This window comes from Hibiscus syriacus, unplaced genomic scaffold (genome assembly GCF_006381635.1).
Source record: "Hibiscus syriacus cultivar Baekdansim isolate YM2019G1 unplaced genomic scaffold, ASM638163v2 tig00111877_pilon, whole genome shotgun sequence".
NCBI classification, from domain to species: domain Eukaryota; kingdom Viridiplantae; phylum Streptophyta; class Magnoliopsida; order Malvales; family Malvaceae; genus Hibiscus; species Hibiscus syriacus.
The window spans coordinates 3,045,436-3,066,129 of NW_024063208.1; the positions used below are offsets into that span (position 1 = coordinate 3,045,436).

General features: G+C 35.8%; 1 protein-coding gene across 1 annotated transcript; it reads left to right on the plus strand.

Annotated features, from left to right (window-relative positions):
* The first annotated feature begins 6,988 nt into the window (after window positions 1–6,988).
* Window positions 6,989–10,985, plus strand: LOC120172791 (glycine-rich RNA-binding protein RZ1C-like). The gene is made up of 4 exons (XM_039180161.1): window positions 6,989–7,076; window positions 7,187–7,330; window positions 10,008–10,498; window positions 10,578–10,985. Exons 2-4 carry the CDS (start codon window positions 7,220–7,222, stop codon window positions 10,804–10,806), a joined length of 831 nt encoding a protein of 276 aa, XP_039036092.1. The 5' UTR covers window positions 6,989–7,076; window positions 7,187–7,219; the 3' UTR covers window positions 10,807–10,985.
* Window positions 10,986–20,694: the final 9,709 nt, after the last annotated feature.

The window sequence follows — 20,694 nt, forward strand, 5'->3', positions numbered from 1 at the left end:
ACAGCAAAAATAAGAATTTATCTATTCCTAAATAATTTCCTTAATAACCAGTATTAATTTTTTTATGATTTAACCGAATTACGTGATTATGCCAGAACCACATACGCCGTAAACAAATTACATGAACAATCACGAGATTACAAGAAAAAATAAATAAATCGTCCACAATTTTAATATTTTGCACGATTACAGGGGGAGTTAATCATGCGATAAACAAATCTAGATTGCACAAGCAACAAGCACAATTTAATTGCAAAATTAATTGTAATATTATGAAAGATATATATATATTAACAGTGGAAGCTTTACACGATTATCAATCATAGAATTTTCAAGATTCAAAGATATTAGTGCAACAACAATATATATATATATATATATTAGCACACAGTTGCAATCGATTTTTTTAATCTTTAAATTATAAACCCTAAAATCAATCTATTCCTAATGATTCAACAATGCAATCAATGATATCACTGGTAAGAATTAAATCATAAATAAATATAAAAGACTTAACCAGGATCTAATTATGCCAAACCATTAAGAATAAAACAAATACAAGATTTGCGGAAGCCTACCTGAATCCATTGTTGGAGATTACCTAGAAAATTGAAACCTTGAAGATTGCCTTTCGGTTGTGATCTTTCAAGAAGATATAATTCTCTTTAGTATTAACTATCTGACGGGGATAAGAGAAAATACGAGATAACTATTTCTTGGGAACCATAGCCCTTTATATAGCTGATTGAATCAGTTATTGTCTGTACTTATAACTTTGCTCCTCATCGAATTATAAATACAACTTTAATGGTATGTACAATTGTAAAAATAAACACATATAAAAGAATTCCTCAATTATTATTCAAATATACTGGTACAATATTGTATTTATACAAACTAATAAAAATAACTGATCTGCTAACTAATTGCTAACTAACTGTAACAAACAAACAAACTAAACTATTTCTTAACACTCCCCCTCAAGTTGGTAATCTAAAGATATCTTTGACTCCCAACTTGGAAATTAAATATTCATGCTGCTGTGTTCCCAAAGCCTTGGTCAAGACATCAACCAATTGATTTGCCGATGAAACATAATCTGTTTGAATTATCCCTTCTTGTATTTTCTCCAGGATAAAATGACATTCTATTTCAATATGTTTTGTTCTTTCATGAAACACTGGATTTGCTGCAATCTACAATGTTACCTTACTATCACAATAGAGTTTAACTGGCTGCAAGTCCTTTACACCCAATTTTATCAATAAACCTCTTAACCATACAATTTCAGTTGCTACCATTGCCATACTTATGTACTCTGCCTCTTTTGATGACCTTGTTATGGTATTATGTTTATTTGATTTCCAGGAAACCAAAGAATTTTCAAGCTTAACACAAAAACCAGTAATTGATTTTCTTCTCATCAAACAGGCTGCCTAATCAGCATCACAAAAGGCTGTTAACTGACATTTTCCTACAGAAGATAACAAGATTCCTTGACCATGATTCTTTTTTATATACTTAACCACTCTAAGTGTTGCTTCGAAATGTGATTTTTTGGGTTGCTGTATGAATGACTTAGATGATGTACCATATAAGTAATATGTGGTCTTGTATGAGTAAGGTAGATTAATCTTTCTATCAACCTTTAGAAGACTTATTTTTCATTTTGAAATATTTCATCATATATCTTCTGTTTACTACTTTCAGCCAATTGAGAGTCATAATCAGTAGTAGTGAATTTAACATTCTGTTCTATACGAGTGCAAACAGGTTTGACCCCTCCTAATATGGTTTCTTCAATGAGTTCTAGTGCATATTTCCTTTGGTTTAACAAAATCTCTTCACTTGATCTAAGTATATCAAAACCAAGAAAATACTTAAGTTCTCCTAAATCCTTCATTATGAAATTAGCATGCAAGATTCCTTTCAATTCAGCTATCATTGCGACATCATTAACAGTAATCAACAAATCATCAACATATATAAGCACGATCATTATATTTGTTCATTCTCTTTTTGTAAAGAGTGAGTAATCAAACGTACTTTGAAGGTACCCAGTAGTAACTAAGGCTTCAGTTAACCTCATGTTCCATTTCCTAGAAACTTACTTGAGGCCATAAATAGACTTCTGCAGCCTACAAACTGGGTCCCCCCTGGCTGTAGAATCCCTGAGGTAGCTGCATGTAAACTTCCTCAACCAAATTTCCCTGAAGAAATGCATTATACACATCCATTCAAAACAATGACCAATGTTGCATAGAATCCAAGGCTAAAAGAATACGCATTGTAACAAGTTTGACAACATGCGAGAAAGTTTCAACATAATCTATACCCTCTCACTGGTTATAACCTTTCGCAACCAAACATGCCTTGTAGCGCTCAACCTCACCATTAGACCGATACTTAACCTGTACACCCATTTGCATCCAATGAGAACCTTCCATGGTGGCAAAGGAACCACATACCATGTATTGTTTGACTCTAATGCTTGAATTTCCTCTTTCATGGACTTAATCCATAAAGGTTTTTGAATAGCCTCATTATAAGTAGTAGGTTCAAGTATATAGGTAGAAGAAAGAAAGGATTGAGTATGAAAAGGAAGATGAGAATAATAAATAGTATTTGAAATAGGATAAGAACTAAATGTGGAAGATTGGAAGGAAACATACTCATTCAACCAAAGAGGAGGCTTTGACATCCTAGAAGATCTCCTAACAACCTGTTCAACTGGAGCAACAACATTAAGAGAAGAACAAGAAACTGGTGCAAGAGAACGAGGACCATTAGAAGAGTTGATAGAATTAGACTGCTGACAAGACAAACCAGGATGACTATGATGACCAGAAGAAATATCAGTTGAAGTCAACAAATCAAGAACAAAAAATTCAGAATCAGGAACAAAGGGTTTAGAGGGAAATAATCTGGAAGACAACTCAGGAGAATGAATGAAATCGAACATCCTTACTAACAAAGAATGACTTAGAAACAAGACTAAAGATCAAATAGCCCTTTTGAGTGACAAAGTACCCCATGAAAACCGAAGGAACAACTTTAGGAAAGAACTTATCACGAAGCTTAGTATTAGTAGCATAACCCAAGCAACCAAATACTTTAAATGAGATAAATAAGGTGATTGGTGATAAAGTAATTCATAAGGAGGTTTCCAATTAAGAACGACAGAAGAAAGTCGATTAATTATATAACAAGCTATTAAAACACAATCTCCCCAAAACTTAATATGTACTTGAGACTGAAAACGAAGTGCACGGGCCACTTCCAATAAATGTTTATGCTTTCTTTCAGCTATCCCATTCTGATGAGGGGTGTCAACACAAGAAGACTGATGAACAACCCCTAAAGAAGATAAAAAAAGAAGAACACTTTGTGCTAAAAAACTCAGACCCATTGTCACTACGAATTGTTTTGATAGAAGTCTGAAAATGATTATGAACCAAGGAAAAAATCTTTTTAAAGAACTAAGAGTATCAGACTTGAGCTTCAACAGATACACACATGTCATTATCGTGTAGTCATCAACGATTGTAAGAAATAATTTATGACCACTATGAGTAGAAACCCTATAAGAACCCCATAAGTCCATATGAATCAACTGAAAAGGAATATCAGACCTAGACTTACTAATTAGGAAAGGTAACCGAACCTGTTTGACTAATGGACAAACATAACAAGAATGAATGATAGAAGAATCCAATTTACAAGCAAGCAAAGAAATATGATGCAATTTCAACAAATAAGCATGACCCAACTGAACATGTCAAATACAAGTTTTATTAACAACAGAAGACATACAATGAGATTAAATATTGAATGACATACTAGAAACTTTAGAAACAGAACTAGGAAAAAATCGAGATGACTCGAGAACACATAAGCCTCCTCGTTTCCTACCAATCCCCAGCAACTTGCTAGTGGAGAGATCCTGAAAGATGCAAAAATAAGGATAAAAATGAACAACACAATTCAAATCAAGGGTTAATTTGGAAACATACTACAAATTGTGAGTAAATGAAGGCACAAATAGAACATTATGTAAAATATGAACAGAATCAAAGAAATAGAAACCAATGTGAGTGATTGGAAGAGTTTTACCATTTGGAAGATGTATAGAATGTGAAGAACATGCAACGGGATTACTCAAGCATTGAAAATCAGACAACATATGGTCTGTAACACCAATGTCAAGAATCCATGTAACTGAACTGGATTCAAAAGCAGGTAAACCATCAATAACCATAACTGCAAAATTGGCAGTAGCAACATCACTAGATTTAGAAGAAGAATCTTTATTGAGAAGCCCCAAAAGCCGATTATACTGGTATGTGGTAAAAACCAGAGCCAAAGGAGTAGACAAAGAACTGGAGTTAGAATTAGAATCAGGATGCTCAGAACTAACAATCATGGTAGAGGAATTCTTTTTGCCCTTTGTGAACTTAAAATCAGGAGGAAAACCTTTAAGCCTATAGCACTGTTCACGTTTATGACCCCAAATCTTTCAAAAATCACAAACACCATTGTATCATGCACGATGAACATTAGAGGAGTTTGAATACATTGCAGCAGAATCAGAAATAGGTGAAATACCATATGAATAGCACTGTTGTGATTCCTCATGTACGACCATGGAATAAGCACGATTGACCGATGGAAGTGGATCCATAAGACGGATCTGGCTCCGAACTGTAGAATAGGTCTCATTCAAACACATTAAGAACTGAAATAAGTGTTGTTGAAGAATGTGATCTAAAACCTGCTGAGAGTCAGCACAATTGCAAGAAGAAGCAGGCACCAAAGCACTGTATTCATCCTAAAGAAGCTTAAGACGCGAATAATAGGTGCAAACAAAAGAATCTCCCCGAGTAAGGAAAGCAATCTCACGATGCAAGAAAAAAATACGAGAGCCGTCAATTTTGTTGAACCTGTCTCTCAAATCCTTCCATACAAATACAACAGTAGACGCAAACACCAAACTAGTAGAAAGCTCAGTACTCACAATATTCAATAGCCACAAAAGAACGATCGCATTAAAGCGGTCCCACTGCAATTGAAGAAGATCCCCAAAATCATCACGACTGCAATCACCATCGATGAACCCTAATTTATTCTTAGCCAACAATGCAATATGAATCGAACTACTCTAGAGATAATAATTCTCAATCCCCGTTAATTGATGAGAAACCAAAACGGTTCCAGGCGTATCAGATGGGTGAAGATAAAGGGGTGGGTAAAATCAACATAATCCATGAGGAAAAAAGAAAATGACAAGGAAACGGAAAAGGAAAACGCAAAAAAATCACAAAGGTTGAGCAAAGGATCGAGTCCTTTCCTCTGATTCCATATAAAAATAAACACTGTAAAAGAATTCCTCAATTATTATTCAAATATATTGGTACAATACTGTATTTATACAAACTAATAAAAGTAATCAATCTGCTAACTAAATGTAACAAACTAACTGACTAAACTATTTCCCAACAACACTTTTATTTCCATGACACTTTTAATACCTTATGACTTTATAACACAATTGATCATTAATTTATGTCATATTTTATGATAACAATCTACATTATAATTATGCGTCTATAATTATGTATTTTGATCCAACAGACAATCGTCAACCTCTTTGTTGATACAGTTAGCCAATCTTCTCGACAACACTCACGCTAGGACCTTATACGTACTACCCACAAGACTAATTGGCATACAGTCTTCAACTGTTTTGGGTGAAACAACCTTGGGAATAAGAGTAATGAAGGAATGATTGAGGGATTTATCTATCAACCTATCTTCGGAAAAAGCATCAAGAAACGCATGATGTCCTTCTTGGGATATGGCCAAAATTCTGTGATAAAATCCAAATTGAAACCATCCGATTCGGGGCATGAGAATCGTCTGTTGAGTTTATGGCAGACCAAACTTCCTCCATAGTAAAAGAAGACTAAGAAACTGGAAGAAAAGGTATAATCTTTTGAAACTCAACGTCAAAGTATTTTATCGGAAGTTTGAGTTACCCGCTCGAATAAAGGTAACGTGATTAGCTCTTCTCCTTACGGATGCCAATAGATGAAAGAACTTAGTATTTTTATCTCTCTTTAAATTATTTCAGTCGAGATTTCGCAACCATTCTCTTTCATCCCTTCTATACTTTTCTTACAGGGAAACTTTGGGAGCTTGAATAGAAGAGGTGATATGAGATTTATCCCCACTAGACCACAACTCAAATTTCAATCGAGCAATTTTTTCTTCAATCACTGTAACCGATTTAGAGTCTAGAGCCCGAACATCACTAACCTATTTCTTCGTCGAAACTTCGATTCTTCTCATAATGTCACCAATGTTGATCTTTGGAGACCCTGAACAGATGGATTTCACTAAATCAACGTACTAGAGCACATCCGCCTAGTGAGAGAACCACTTGAACGACCGCGGACTTCAAAAAGCTGGATCGTCGTTCAGAATCACAGGATTGTGATCCGAAGGACTTCTCGGGAGAGAGAGATCTGATAGATATAAGGGTAGCTACCCAAAATTTCAGGTGATAATAAGAACCTGTCTAACCTGCAAGCGTTAACGCTATCTCAACCACAATACAGGTGTACTGTCGGCCAGTCAAAAGGAGATCGTCAAAATTATTGATGCTAATGAAGTTCACGAAATCAAACACACTATCTCAAAATAATTTATTTTTTTGATTAATTTATCGAGATTCATATTTTTATTTTATATTATTTTCTGAATCAAGTTTAAAAGTTATATTTTTTCCACCGATAGGATACTAAATTTCTGTAGCGGTTTCATTTATGATTATTAAAAAATCGGTTAAAATAATAACAATAAAAAATATTTCATGAAAGTTATAGCGAATAGAACAACTTATGAATGGGCCTGTCCATAACATGAAGGCCCTATCTTCCTCTCACAAGGCCTGGACCACTTTCCCGAACGTTTAATAACCGATCAGCTGAAAATTTTCACGTAAATTATCTAGGGTTTCTCTCTCATAAAATACCCACCAAAGAAAATCAGAGTACTACGAAGCCAAAAGAGGAGAGGTAAACACGAAAAATAAACTCTCGGAAAACTTTGGGTTCTTTTTCTCAGGAAACGGGTAAATATTTTTAATTTTTTAACCTTTTTTGGCTTTATTTTCTCTCGTCTGCAGGTTTTTAAAGAAGAAAGGAATTGTGTGTAAAGGATGGCAGGGAAAGAAGAGAACCGAATATTTGTCGGAGGATTATCATGGGATGTCACCGAACGACAGCTTGAGCATGCGTTTAGTCAATTCGGGAAAATTCTTGAATCTCAGGTACCCTTTCTTTTTGTGGTTTCAAATAATAAATAAATTGTTTTTTTTGTTTTCTCTCTTTTCATGTTATGTTTGGTTGCCTGGAGAATTAGATAAGAGTAATTGTTGGGTGATTTACAAGGGGTGAACTTTGTGAGAAAATGGGTTGTTGAATTTGCCATTAATTTTGGATGAATATTATATGCTTTAGCAAATGGATTAAATTATCGAGAAGTGAAGCTTTTATTATTACATTATTGACATTTTCCCGACAAGATGGTGTCGAATTTGATATGGTACTTTAAACATGCACTGTTGCGGGTTTCTTATCTATGTTTTACATATTTCTTGTTGATAGAGAGAAATTGCATCTATATTATCAATTGTAGAACCTGTTTTACAAGCTTATATGATATTAGATTCGGGGTTGAAAGTAATGTTTTCCGTTTTCTTGTTTCTTTCTTCCTCATCAAATTAATTCTTCTTGTTTCTTGTCTTTTTGAATTGCTTTAAGAACATTTCAACATGCCGTGGATGGGGTTTTTAGGGAGGTTTTTGGTCAGGGTGACTGCATCAAGTTGTTGAAGTGCAAAGTATCTCTATTTATAATGCTCAAGCACAAAGTATTTGTTTAATTATGATTTATGCTTCATGGAAGGGAGATAGAGTTAAAACCGATTGTCTTAAATTGTGTATGGAGAAACCGTTTTGTTGGGATAAAAGGATCCTTGCATGCAGGAACAAGCCTTAAGTTTTTTTGCTTTATCTGTGAATTTTAATTTTGAAGAGCCCGAAATGATCATTGAGACTGTCTAAAGAAATATGCATTGTTTATTAAGTGGCCACTTGTGTTAAGCATCACAGTGAAGCTTTTGTGGAGTTGGTTCAGAAAGTTTTATGGCAAGACTGTTGTTTTCCTTTTTCATGGACAACAAATGAGTCATCAATTTGTGTCAATTTGCCTTCTAAGAGGATCAGAGTTTTGTCGATCTAGGGTATATGGAAGCATTTATAGGCCTTTATTACTTGTGAAGTGCATGTGGATCCTTTTTGTTACTGTACGATTCTTTGTGCCTGGCCTTTTTTTGTTGCTGTGGAGTGTTCCACCTTTGTCTCTACTCATTAGCATCCAGTTTTCGTGCCCACTTACTATGTTTGAAATGATGGCAAAGAGCAGCTGTGTACACTCCTGCATGATTGTGTAGTTTTCCTCGGGGCAGAGTTTGTTCTTTTGGATGGGATTGATATCATCATCTCGGTTTATATGGTAGACTGCGGCTTAAGATACCCCTTTTGGCCTTATTTTGAGATTTTTTTGTTGATTTCCTTTTTCCTGTTATCTAACATTCTAAACTAGTTTAAAACTGAATGTCCGACCAGCCTGAAGACTTGATCCATGGATATTCGTATAGCAAGTTCAAATATCACTCTTTCAATTTGTTCCACTGTTCAGCCAAACAGTTTAGCAAGACCCAATTTGTTGTTATTTTTCACTTGCCTCTGATAAAAGCCTCAAGAGCCCGGAATTGTTTTTATTGTGACATCCAAATCTGTTCGTTTTCCGGGACTGCATCAGTATGGCAGATAATAGATCAAGCACTCTCTATAGCAGTAAGCTTTGGAAGCTTATAGCATTGTAGTGACCGCGCTATCTCTGGGTTTTTATAGTGAGAGCCTTTTCAAAGCTAGCCAGTTGTCTTGACCTAGAATACTGAAACTGTAAGACATTGGTCTCACCTTTTATGGCAGTTGCTGAACCTGCTTTCGAATCTCTCCTCACTAACCGATTGCACATGGACATGAGAAGTACATTATTTAGCATATAGAGACTGGTGATGTCCCTGCTTCTCATGTTATTTATAGCTTGCAGACAAATCGATTGATATGGAAAATGTTTTTGGCTTAGTAAGGATTGATTTTAGCCCATTGTGGTACCACGGTGTCTATTGTTTGTTAACACTGACTGGTGGAATTTAACTATAAAGAGGAAGAGAAACTGCAAATCAGAAAACCATCTGTTTGACCATATGGAGGTTTGATAAGTTCTGCATAAACTGTTATTCTGATTCCTGTGGGAAATGAGACAGAGTTCTTTTTACCAGATCAGAAAAGGCAAAATTTTGCGGTATCTTCTGTTCTGTTTTAAGAATCTTTGAATATCATATCAATACATAACAAGGAGAAAGTAAGTTATGCTTCCTTCTTTGTTCCCCCTTACTGTGTTTTCAAAGTTCATTTATTCATTTCCATAGATGAAGTTGATGAAGTTTTATTGGAAATATAGTTGTTTTACGAATTTTGCAATTTTCCCTATAACACCATATTCCTTCCTTCAACTTTTCTTTTTTCTTTTTTTTCTTTTTTATATTAAAATCGAACTGTCTGGTGATATAAGTAATAGATGCACAGTAGTTCAGAGGCATTATTGTCTAGAGTGATGTTCTTCAAATTTATTTAATGTCTCGAGCTGCGGAGAGCTAAGAGGCTTTCAATCTACATCTTTTAATTTTTTCTGTAGGGTATTGTATCCATGTCACTGTCATCTATCCTTTAATGTATAAGATGATGCATCGTACTTGTTCGTTTCTTTCTATGTTAAAATGCTTATGTATGCTGTATAAATCTATTTGCAGCGTTTAGTACTTGCTTTACATATTCTTTGATTCTTGGGATGAGAAATTTGTGCGTACGTCTGTAGATCATGGTGGAGAGAGATACAGGGCGATCTCGTGGATTTGGATTTATTACATTCTCAGATCGCCGGTCCATGGATGAAGCTATCAGGGAGATGCATGGGCGAGAGTTGGGGGAGCGCACCATCTCGGTGAACAAGGCTCAACCCAAGATGGGTGATGATCTTGATCATGGCTATAGAGGTGGTTACCCATCGAGTGGCAGGGGTCGCTATGCAGGTGGAGACAGGCCTGTTGCGCAAGATGAATGCTTCAAGTGTGGGCGCTTTGGGCACTGGGCTCGTGATTGCCCTTCAGCTTGTGGTGGCCGAGGTGGGAGTGGCGGCATGTTCCCTTCACGTTCAAGATATGGTGGAGCAGATGACCGTGGTGATCGTTTCAGAGACCGTGATCGTTACATTGATGACCGATATGATGGTGGACGCTTTGGAGATAGGGACCGTTTTGACAGCAGAGATGACAGATTTGGAAACCGAGATCGTTTCATTAGCGACAGGTATAAGATTTCACCTAATGTTCTGCACAGGTTTGACATGTCTGTCATATCGATTCTAATGTTTCCATAAACAATGCAGGTATCTGCCTAGTGGAGATCGATTTGCTGATCGCGATGGTGGTTCGGACCGTTTCCCTCAAAATGGTTATGGCAAAGGGAGGGGGTTTCGGGATGTTGCTCCAGGAGGTAGCGATAGGTATGGAAGCGGAGGGCCTGCACGGAATGATGCAAGAGGCTACCGTAACAGGGCTGGCCCTTATGATCGTCTAGGCATGGGAGGCCGCCTGTCTTCTTTTGACCGCTATTAAGCGATGTCGTTATGATATGTCAAGTTTTAGGTGAGAGCATTGTGTATGCATAGGTACTTGGTGTTTTTTTATACAATCAATTGAATCACGTAGGGTGCTGGAATTTCTATGAATGGTAGGATTTGACAAAGTTTAATTAAATTAGAGAATCCGTTCCTTTTGTGAACTTATTTCTTACTGGATGAATGTTTCACGCCTTAATCTTGCCTAAATAAGCCTTTTAATGCCACTTAGTGCCCTCATTAACTCCAGTTAATGTACAGAAGTCTCTCTTTATGGTTGAAAGACTGGACCGGTTGGATCTTGGTCTAACCAAGTCACATGTCATTTGATTAAAGAGCTGTGCCATTTAATAAAATTTATATAATTTTATGTTGTCTTATTATTTATCTATTATATCAATTGGTTTAAGATATCATTTAATTATTAGATTAGAATAAGGTTATTAAATTGATGAAATATGTAAGGACTAACAATCAAATATGTAATTATATTAACCAAATGATTTGATAGTTAGAATTCAAAGATTGATGGTTAGATTAAAATGTATCAATGATTAAGTGGTTATGGTTACAATTCACCCTAAATACTAATATGATTAGTGGTAGATGTATATGTAACTTAGGATAGGTACATGTCGATTCTTAAATTTGATTTTTATAGATTGATTGTTCTTTTTATTTATGGTGTAAAATTTTATTATGTCTATTTCATATAAAAAATTACCATAAGAGTATACACATTTGGTTTAGAAGTCAAATTGTTCATATCTATTTTCTCATATTTTCTTAGGTTATGCGTTTTATACCTACTAAGAGCATTCTTTCTTTTATCCTTGAGTAATCTCTTTCCCCTCTAAATATGATTATAATTAAATTTAGAATTTGTTAAGACAAATTGTTATTAATATATATATATATTTATTTTTAAAAATATTTTTAGATCATCACTAAACATGATAAATGATTTTTTTATTAAGCTAAGATGATTTACAAAGTAGTATCTGTTCTAAATAGGCTCAACCATTTGATAATAAATGCTCAATCACATTGTTGTAACCGTTGGTGTTCGAATTCATAACCTCTAAAAATAACAACGATTCTTTTAACTACTAAAATAAGTTAATTCATGCCTGATAAATGAAGTTGTTAGGTCAAATGACAAAATCAACAGTCTTCCAAAATCAATTAAGTTTTTAGGTCAAGTGTTACACACGTGTTGAAAGTTCCTTTCTAGCTTTCGGCCACATTATTGGGTCGCAGTCAATAATTAAATTTTGAGCTCGACATCAGGCATTAAAATTTTAAATTTTAAACAAATTATATGATATTTAATTAGATAAAATTATATGATTTAAATTTTATATTAGATGTGTATCAAGTAATCCTTCTTTTATATTATAATATATATAAAAATATATTATCACAAGGTGTGTTCGTTTTATTGATTTGGATTTTTAATTTATATAATGAAGAGATTTGACTGCACGTGGATTCGTTTAAGCCTTATTGGAGATGTTGCTAATCCCACTCGATCTGGACAAGGTTTTTTGGGGTTATTCAGATTAATTTGGTTTTTAATTATTTTTTACATTTAAACATTTTTAATTAAAAAATACAAAAAATAACTTTTAATAATAAATGAACAATGAATATGATTAGAAAGCTGGGTAAAAAACACGAAAGGCATCCAAAAACTGATACAGGATTGCTTGCGGACTACAATCTACGTAGTATGTAATGGTGTGCTTGACTTCACACTCACACACACAAGTTATTAGAATAGTTAAATTTAATAGTTAATATTAAATTTTTTACATTGATGATAATTTTTTCGTAAATTTTTTTATATCTCTCATATTTGTTTTTATAATACATATAAGGCAAGATCTAATTACACAATGTGAAATTACTTTAGTTTTATACATATTTAGAACCGTTAGATGAGCGAAAATAGTTGACTAGAATTAACAGTATGAAATGAGAAAATATTCACTAAAAAAATTAAATTAACACAACCATTTATTTTCACTCATCCAACTATATATATATATGATTTGTTTACTAGATATAACACTTAAAAAAATTTATTCAATGTGTAATCAATAAGCAAACTTAGTTATAAAATAGAGAGAATCGCCTCAGTGACCAAAAAAAAGTTATAATATACGATTTTAACCAACTTTTTTTGGATTTGCCAAAATGACCAACAAAATCGCAACGCGAAATAAAAATCGCAACGCGATCCCCAGAATCGCAAATCAGTTTCCAAAATCGCAACGCGATTCTTGAAAATCGCGATGCGATAGTACAAATTCGCATTGCGATTTTCCATAATCGCAACGCGAATATGAAAATCGCAACGCGAACACATAAATCGCAACGCGTATCCGTAAATCGCAACGTGTATCCGTAAATCGCAACGCGTATGGGTAAATCGCAATGCGTATCCGTATATCGCAACGCGTATCCGTAAATCGCAACGCGTATCCGTAAACTGCAACGTGTATCCGTAAATCGCAACGCGTATCCGTAAATCGCAATGCGTATCCGTAAATCGCAACGCGTATCCGTAAATCGCAACGATAATCCGTAAATCGCAACGCGTATCCGTAAATCGCAACGATAATCCGTAAATCGCAACGAGAATCTGTAAATCGCAACGATAATCCGTAAATCGCAACGAGAATCTGTAAATCACAACACTTAAATTTTGGGTATATAACACTGAAATCATAAACTAAATCCCTAAATCGCAACTCATTCCATCTCCATCTATCACTCTCTCCGGCGACATCCGTTCCTATATCCAACGACATCCTTCCCAATCCGGCAACAAGTTTTAGTTTCGCAGCTCGTCTGTTTAGTAAATTAATTTACAACCATGAAATCATCTAATGTTGATCATGTTTGGATAGATTTGTGTTTTGGAGGGTCATGGGATAATGTTCATGGTGTTTTACAATATATGCCTTTACCCATGAATCTTCAACTAAAATTGTCTTTACAAAAGTTAACTTATGAAACTCTAATGCTACGTGTTTCAAATAAATTGAATTTAGAGCCCCTAAGTGGATTTAGGCTATCTTATCAGAGAAATGGTAAAGTTATTTGTTAACCGACAATGAAGATGTTGAACGATTCATTGCTTACATTAGTGTTTCACAAGATGATGTTACATTGTATGTTGTTGAACCTAGAAGTAGTATTGTTGGGTCAGTAGCGGGTAGTAATCAACTAAGTTTTTCTCAAAACCCACAACCTTTCTCTAATCCAAATCCCAATCAACTTTCAGCACCAAATTCCGGTTTTCGTATTGACCAGTTAGACGATGATGAGCCAACAGAAAAAATTGTGAGTACTAGTCAGTATTCGAAATTTGGTCTTGGTCAATATCCGGACTTTGATATTGGTCAATACACGGATTTTGATGATGTTTCAGAAGAAGAAACAGACCATGCGTGTAATGATATTGATATTGGTCAATACCCGAATTTTGATGATGAAACAGCCGTTGCCGAAGAATGTAATGTTGATGATAATGAGGAGGAAGTTACGACTGTGAATGAACATGTTGAACATCCATTCTGTAATTCATATAATCCTGAAGAAGAAAAAGAAGAAGAAAAAGTCCCCGAAGAAAAGAAAATGCCACGGGCGTATAACTGGAATATGCCAGAATTACTTCAGATACCGGAAGAAGAGTTGATAAAGAAGCAGTTGATTGTTACACAAAAGTTATTCGTATCAAGAAAGATGATTGTTTTGATACAAAGGAAGACTTGAAGATAGCTTTATATACGAAATGTGTGGAAGATGGCTATCAACTAAAAGTTAACAAATCAAGCAAAGATCGTTTCGAAACAAGGTGTATGATTGACAAAAACTGTACGTGGCGTATGATTGCAAAGAGAATAAAAGATTGCAAAATGTTTCAAGTTAGGACTTTATTGATAAACATACATGTTCAAGAACCCAAGTTTTTCCTCACCATAGACAGGCAAACAAAAAGGTGTTGGGTGGTTTTCTGGCTGAGTTAATGTTTTGAATGGCAGGGTATATCGGGGACATGAAATTATGACTGACATGAATGCTCGGTTCAAGATTAGTATATCATATTCTCAAGCTTGGAGAGCCAAATGTTATGCCTTGGAATTGTTGAGGGGGTCGCCAGAAGCATCGTTTGCCCAACTGCCGGCTTATTGTCACAATTTAAAGCTGAAAAATCCTGGGTCGGTAACTCATATCAAAACAGATAGAGATGGACGCTTTGAGTTGCTGTTTATCGCCATTGGTGCTACGGTTAGTAAATCAATATAATTTTGTTGACTCATTTTTGTTAGTTACATGCATTTCACATTTAAATGATTATATTTCTTGTGTATATTATTTTGTAGATTCGTTCGTTTATTACTTGCATGCGCCCAGTTATTATAGTTGACGGAGCACATTTGAAAGGTCGATACCTTGGAGTAAACTTATTAGCAGTAGCCATGGATGCTAACAATGGGATATTGCCAATAGCTTACGGGGTTGGCAAATCTGAAACCTCTGATTCATGGACATGGTTTATGGGGCATCTTAGGGATTGCATAGGTCCTATTAGCAATCTGACAATCATATCCGATAGGGCAAACTCAATTGACAACGCTGTTAGAAGGTGTTTCCCAGATGCTTTTCATGGACTTTGTGGTGTTCATTTGTATAGAAATCTAAAATCAAGGTCTGCTGGTATAAAAAAGCACAAATGGACATACTGGAAGGCTGTAAAAGCTTATCGGGAAGTGGATTTCAATAAGCATATAAATTGTTTAAGACGTGTTTTGCCTCAGTGTGCTCAAACACTAGAAGATGTCGGGTTTGAAAGATGGTCAAGAGTACATCAACTTGGAGCAAGATATGGTTTCATGACGTCTAATAGTGCAGAATCAATCAACGCTCTAAGTCGTCATTCCCGGAAATTACCCATTACTATGTTAATGGAGTTTTTTCGAGCCTCTATTCAACAGTGGTACTACAAGAAAAGAAACCATGCAGGTATTATTTCTTTGAATTCGTAACTTATCATATTATATATTTTACTAAGTATTGTTTATTTAAATTTACAGGAACATTGGAACATCGTGTTACACCATGGACTGAAAAAAAGATAACGAAACGTGTTGTGAAGTCAACGTCATGGAGAGTTGAACCATGTTCAAACACTTTGTTTCAAGTACTGGATAATAACTTAAATGGGCTAGTCGATCTAAATGCAAAGACGTGTAGTTGTATGAAATGGCAAACATCTGGTTATCCGTGTGGCCATGTTATAAAAGTTGCTCTTCATTTAAACCAAGATGATTCAAGCGCATACGCTATGGATTGCTACACTACAGAAGTTTATCGACAGACTTATGCCGAGATTGTCTACCCTATTCCACATCCTTCTGAGTGGGACATACCAGATGACTTACAAACAGTTTTGCCACCAGCCATGGACAGAAGGCTACCTGGCCGACCAAAAAGTCACGATCGTATACCGTCTAAGGGTGAAGAGAAGAAGAGATCGACATGTAGTCGGTGCAAGGAAAGTGGTCATACAAGGTTGACATGTGGATCACCAGTGCCATCAAAATCATCTTTTCCTCTACCAAAATATGGATCCTCATCAAAATCCAAAGCTCATATGGTGTCAAGCAAAAGGCAATCATCTTTAAAATCCCAATCACGATTGGCTTCACCTTTTGAGACTGTTAACTTAGGTGATTTTTAAATGCAACGTTGTATTATGTGGATTTTATGTGTGAACTTTTAACATTTTCAGTTGAATTAATGACTCAGGCCAACCATTTTGACTTAACCAACTCTTGTTATTCAGTTGTTATCACTATTAGGCATGCATTTGACTATCGCAACACGGAAAATACAATCGCAACGCGAAATGAAAATCCCAACATGAAAATCGCAATGCGGAAATGAAAATCGCAACGAGAGAATCGCAATGCGAAATGAAAATCGCAATGCGAAATGAAATCGCAACGACAGAATCGCAATGCGAAATTAAAATCGCAATGCGAAATGAAAATCGCAATGCGAAATGAAAATCGCAATGCGAAATGAAAATCGCAATGCGAAATGAAAATCGCAATGCGAAATGAAAATCGCAACGAAAGAATCGCAATGCGAAATGAAAATCGCAATGCGAAATGAAAATCGCAACGAGATAATCGCAATGCGAAATTATAAACGCATTGCGATTTTCATTTCCGCATTGCGATTTTCATTTCGCATTGCGATTCTCTCGTTGCGATTTTCATTTCGCATTGCGATTTTCATTTCGCATTGCGATAGTCATTTTTGCCTTCAACATAATGCAGATTGAAATCAACAAAATCAACCATTACATTTCAATCAATTAAACAAGCACAAATAAGAATTATGTTCGCATCAATTACACAAATCAACTTTTACAAATCATCTTTTACAAATCAATTAAACAATCAAAAATAAGCAATAATTCTTATTTCCGATCATCTACTATTGAATCAACTTTTACAAATCAATTAAACAATCAAAAAACAATCAATTAAACTATTGAATCAACTTTTGCAGCTCGACATCATTTTCACGCAGTTCACTTCTGAGATTAACCTGCAGAAACCAAACATTTGTTCAAACAACACTTTCTACGCAAATTATTGAATTCTAGTTAATTAACCAAACATTTTCATTTATAAGTATATAAACTTACCAATTGTTTATGGACATTTTTATAACGCGGATGCAGGTAGGCAGCGTCTCGTATATATCGATTTAGCCATATAATGCCGAAACCACAAGCCTACTGCAGCTTTATCTCTATCGGTGGGAGGTAGATACTTGATGCTTCCCGTCGTCAAACGCTCCAACGCCAAGCATACGAGAGGACCACAATCTCCTCTGGCTCCGCTCGTTTGTTGTGGCGCGGTCTCGTCTCTAATAACTGTAATATTGAGCTTCTTTGGCTTCTTGTTTCCAGAACGAGTCCAATAATTGATCGCATCCAAGAATTTAGCCAAATGAGAGCTCCATCCCTTAATAACATCTCTTAAATCAGCCAATGATATGTAATTTATCATGCTGTCATACACTATTGTCTTAAGGGATGGGAGCTGAAGCTCGACGAGAATCCAATGTTTACGTTCCAAAACAGGGATAAACACCTGCAATCATAAGTAATAATTCATTCATTTGCGCACTTATTTCATAAAACCTTTAAACTCAATCTAAAATAAATACTAACCTTATCGACCTCCCACCATGCAGGATAAAGTTTAGCTTGTCCATTGCCCAAATCAAATGATTCATCTCGTGCATTCTTCAAGTGAACGGCGTGAAAAGACGTCGGCATTATTGTATATCGTATATTTTTATTTTTCTTAAGTTTTCTTATTATTAGAAGACGTGTCACCCACGCATCGATATGCTGTTTTACAAAAAAAGACATATATTAGTGACTTACATAAATTTAAAAAAAAAATTAATCAAATTGAAATATAAGAAAAATATAAGACTTACCCCCCCATCGAAATAGCCATTGTCTTCGACCCCTAATAATACGCCCCACCAAGGCCGTTCAAGCAACAAAAAGATATCATCGGTGAGCTTGCATATGTCAGTGAAACACCCTTGCTCCGCTCATGTAGATAAAAATCAACTGCGGTCTTAGCCCAAAGGGTGTTATCCAAAATTGTGTCCGGTAGTTGTTCCCTCTCCTCTTCAGATACCGGTATGGTACTGGCCGGTAACTCATACGAGAGCCAACTTGAATCCATCATGTCCGGCACGACAGAGGGTTTCTCAAGAAGCCTACATATGACGCCATGTGAATCGGGCTCTTGAATGGTGGGAGGGACCTCTTCAATGATGACAGTGGCCTCTTGAACGGTGGGAGGGGACTCTCGAGGAATGATATGGGGGGCCTCTTCAACGATAGGAGTGGACTCTTGAGGGATGACAGGCGAGTCGGGCTTCTTCTTGCGGTGTCTTCGCACTATTGGGGTGTACGGAGACTTAATAGCACGTGCACGCTGTCTGATGCGTGAACTCCGTCGTGCAAGCATAACCCGACGTAAAGCATCCACTCTATCGGGCCGCTAAATAATTAAATACAAAATCAGTAAATAAACAGACATGATATTTAAACAGTGAAAACAAGACAAATATGTTTCAAACTTGCATTGTATTCACCCAAGTCATTATTCTATCATAGTTCACAAAATGCATCAGATAACAAAGAAAAATATGTTTCAAACTAATACCCTGAAGTTAGTATTTGTCTTTGTTTTGTCTATTGGTTGAAGTAATGCAATCCATTCAAGTTTCAATTTGCAGAAGAAGAAATAGTTTACTTTCGCAACACGAAACTTAAAATCGCAACGCGAAACCAAAATCGCAACGCGAAATGAAAATCGCAACGACAGAATCGCAATGCGAAATGAAAATCGCAACGAAAGAATCGCAACGCGAAATGAAAATCGCAATGCGATTTTGGTTTCGCGTTGCGATCTTGTCGTTGCGATTTTGGTTTCGCGTTGCGATTCTGTCGTTGCGATTTTCATTTCGCGTTGCGATTTTGGTTTCGCGTTGCGATTTTAAGTTTCGTGTTGCGAAAGTAAACTATTTCTTCTTCTGCAAATTGAAACTTGAATGGATAAATTTACTTTCAACCAAAAGACAAAACAAAGACAAATACTATTTCACAGTGTTAAAGAATACACAGTTTAGCAGAATTGGCAGCAACCGAACAAATTTACTTTCAACCAAAAGACAAAACAAAGACAAATATATTTCACAGTGTTAAAGAATACACAGTTTAGCAGAATTGGCAGCAACCGAACAAATTTACTTTCAACCAAAAGACAAAACAAAGACAAATACTATTTCACAGTGTTAAAGAATACACAGTTTAGCAGAATTGGCAGCAACCGAACAAATTTACTTTCAACCAAAAGACAAAACAAAGACAAATATATTCACAGTGTTAAAGAATATACAGTTTAGCAGAATTGGCAGCAACCGAACAAATTTACTTTCAACCAAAAGACAAAACAAAGACAAATACTATTTCACAGTGTTAAAGAATACACAGTTTAGCAGAATTGGCAGCAACCGAATAAATTTACTAAGCAATCTAAGTGAAATGGCTAATCTAAGTGAAATTACGAGTAAATTTATCATTAAGTTAAATATGGAAAATCTTAAACTTACCTCGTTGCGTAGAGTATGAACCTCATTCTGCAACGATACTATCATCTCACGTAGAGCGGCAACCTCACCACGTAAAGTTGACACCTCCACACGCCATGCACCATCGTTATCGCGTAGAGTACCGATCTCCTCACGCAAGGCATTGACCTCATCACGTAACTCCCTTGACTCATCCCGTTGAGGTGGAGGTGGAGAACAGGGAGATAGGAGTCGTGGCATCTTTGCCGGTCGCCTATCATGAGGTGATGGTGGAGAAGAGGCTCGATGATGTGACGGGATAGGTGATGGCTCTCGTTCTAGAGATGTATAGTCGGGTCGATCGGGTGATGGCTCTAGGTGAGGTGATGGCTCTCGAATTGGAGGAAGTGGATGCTGCTCATCATCCGTGCCATCAAAAAAATTCTGACTAGCTTGCCACCAATCAGTGGCAAGCTCTTCCTCCGTGGGTGTCAGTCTTTGTAATGGAATGTTGGCCTCCTAAAATATAAAAACTCAAACAAAGTTAAACGTCTACTATTAATAACTTGTTATATATTATATGAAAGTATTTGTGTTAACTTACATTATTTATTGTGGCATATGGTATTAAGTCTTCCCAATCCAACAGAGTTTTCCTCTTCCAGGAAATAGCCCTGGGAATATCATTTGACGTTTTTAT